Here is a 1,915-nt window from a genome sequence, read left to right on the forward strand (position 1 = left end):
TCCAAATTTTAATGAAAGCATTTAGTTAAGAGATGGAAATATTGTGATAGATATTTCATGACAGGAAAATACAAAAGCTGGTTTCTAACTAGATAGTAAAATTAAACCTCAGTCAAATGTTATTAGTCCTTTTCATTTAAATAGCTCTTAAAATTTTCCCAGTTGAAAATCTAACACGTCTCATCTCTTAAAATATATGTAAAGATGCTCATTTGACATTCTCGCCTTTCATCATGCCAGACGCCGATCTTGAGGGACTATCCAGCTCATCTATCAGTAACGGCATTCACGTATGCCCTAGGGGCACTTCAACTTGCCGTTATCGCCATATGTGTTGAAAGAGATCTTTCCACATGGGCATCAACATTTTACTCGGACATACCTGCTGTCCTGTATGGGGTATGTATGTAGAATGGCATGGAATCTCTACCCGTAACAATAGTTCTTTGAAGCACATCTTTAATTCTTTTTATTGATCAAACTTATGAGTGCATGCATGCATGCAAAACACAGGGTCTTGTGGCCTCTGGTATAGCAATGACATTACAAGGTTGGTGTGCGCATAAAGGAGGACCTGTGCTTGTTGCGGCTTATCAACCCTTGCAAACAATCATCGTGGCTATATTATCTTCACTTTTCTTGAAAGAAACATTCTACCTGGGAAGGTAAGAACTCTGGAAAAGCCCATTGCCTTGGAAAAAATTGTATCGTCATAGAGAGAAAAGTTTTGTACGACATGGTTTTCTATGTCAAAGTGATTGGTATCATAATGCTTGGCATTTTTCTGTTCTAGCTTGCTTGGTGGATGCCTTATAGTGATTGGACTATATTTTGTCGTGTGGGGGAAATCGAGAGAAAGAAGAGTTGAAGCAATGGAATTGGAGGATAACATCATTTCAGGAGATTGTGATTCATCACCAATTTGTTCTGTCGATATTCAAGAGGTCCTACAAGAACCCTTACTTGGGGGTGCAAATGCAGACAAATGAAAGATGCAAACCATAACTTATTCATCACTCTTGATCTCATATGACTATCACGACTTAACCTTGTATAGTAGTAATTTTGACCCCAAAGAGAGATTTGACCATGCTATCACATCATACCCATGGTTTTGCCTCTAGCAAGGCCCTTCAGATATTAATAAGCATCATCATTAACCTTCTTTATAGCTGGTTAGGAGAAAGTTTCGATAGATCGATACGTTCGGTATGTGACACTCAGGGGGACCAATATCAGACAAAGGTTAAAGAATCATCCCTAATGATTGCATTCACTTTGATGCAATGCCAATTTATTGTGAATTTACAAATGACCAAAGATTGCTGGACTCACTTGAACATTGTCGAAACTCTTTAAGAAATCATCCGAGAATAATCAAGTTGTATACTTTTTTTCCTTAATTGGATAAACTACATAAATAACCTTTACAATCCAAAATTTAAACAAGGATAGAAAAATAACATTTGTGGTAACAGTCGCCATTCTTAATGTGTTTTAGATAAAGGATCTTCATCTTTGAAGCAAATGTGTATCAAATGGACCATCAAACTTTGTTTGGAGCTAGCATTTTTTAAGGTGGTTATGTCCCTCTAAATTTGGCCTGAAGTTGCGCTGCTTGATGATTGAAATGCAATAAGCTGAGCTCAATATTTTATTTTTTCAACCTTTGATGTAATATTTTGTATAACTGATGATGGGTGCAACACTTTGGTGACCTTTGTAAATTCTCCATTACTCTAGCTAATAGTAATGTACTTGCAAGCAAATTCGTATGCTTTACTACCATGAGTGTGATGCTTGGGCCACGCTAATGAGAGAAATGGAACTTTTAACTTCTAATGATATTGTAAACAATTTCCATAGGTTCAATGGAAAAAAGGAAAGATTGGAAAGCAAAGTATGAAACAAATAT

At 36.5% G+C, this 1,915-nt stretch overlaps 1 protein-coding gene across 1 annotated transcript in view; it reads left to right on the forward strand.

Moving 5' to 3' along the window:
• Positions 1-1,403, forward strand: part of LOC147857381 (protein WALLS ARE THIN 1-like) — a 3,211-nt gene extending 1,808 nt beyond the window's left edge. The window contains exons 5-7 of the mRNA XM_087328160.1: positions 218-399; positions 514-665; positions 794-1,403. Of these exons, the coding sequence (XP_087184286.1) occupies positions 218-399; positions 514-665; positions 794-989 (530 nt within the window). The 3' untranslated portion in view covers positions 990-1,403. The remainder of the gene's footprint in view (positions 1-217; positions 400-513; positions 666-793) is intronic.
• The last annotated feature ends 512 nt before the right edge of the window (positions 1,404-1,915 follow it).

This window comes from Azolla caroliniana, unplaced genomic scaffold, assembly GCF_043228905.1.
Source record: "Azolla caroliniana isolate FFs.n. ecotype wild unplaced genomic scaffold, voAzoCaro1.0.p SCAF_12, whole genome shotgun sequence".
Taxonomy (NCBI): Eukaryota; Viridiplantae; Streptophyta; class Polypodiopsida; order Salviniales; family Salviniaceae; genus Azolla; species Azolla caroliniana.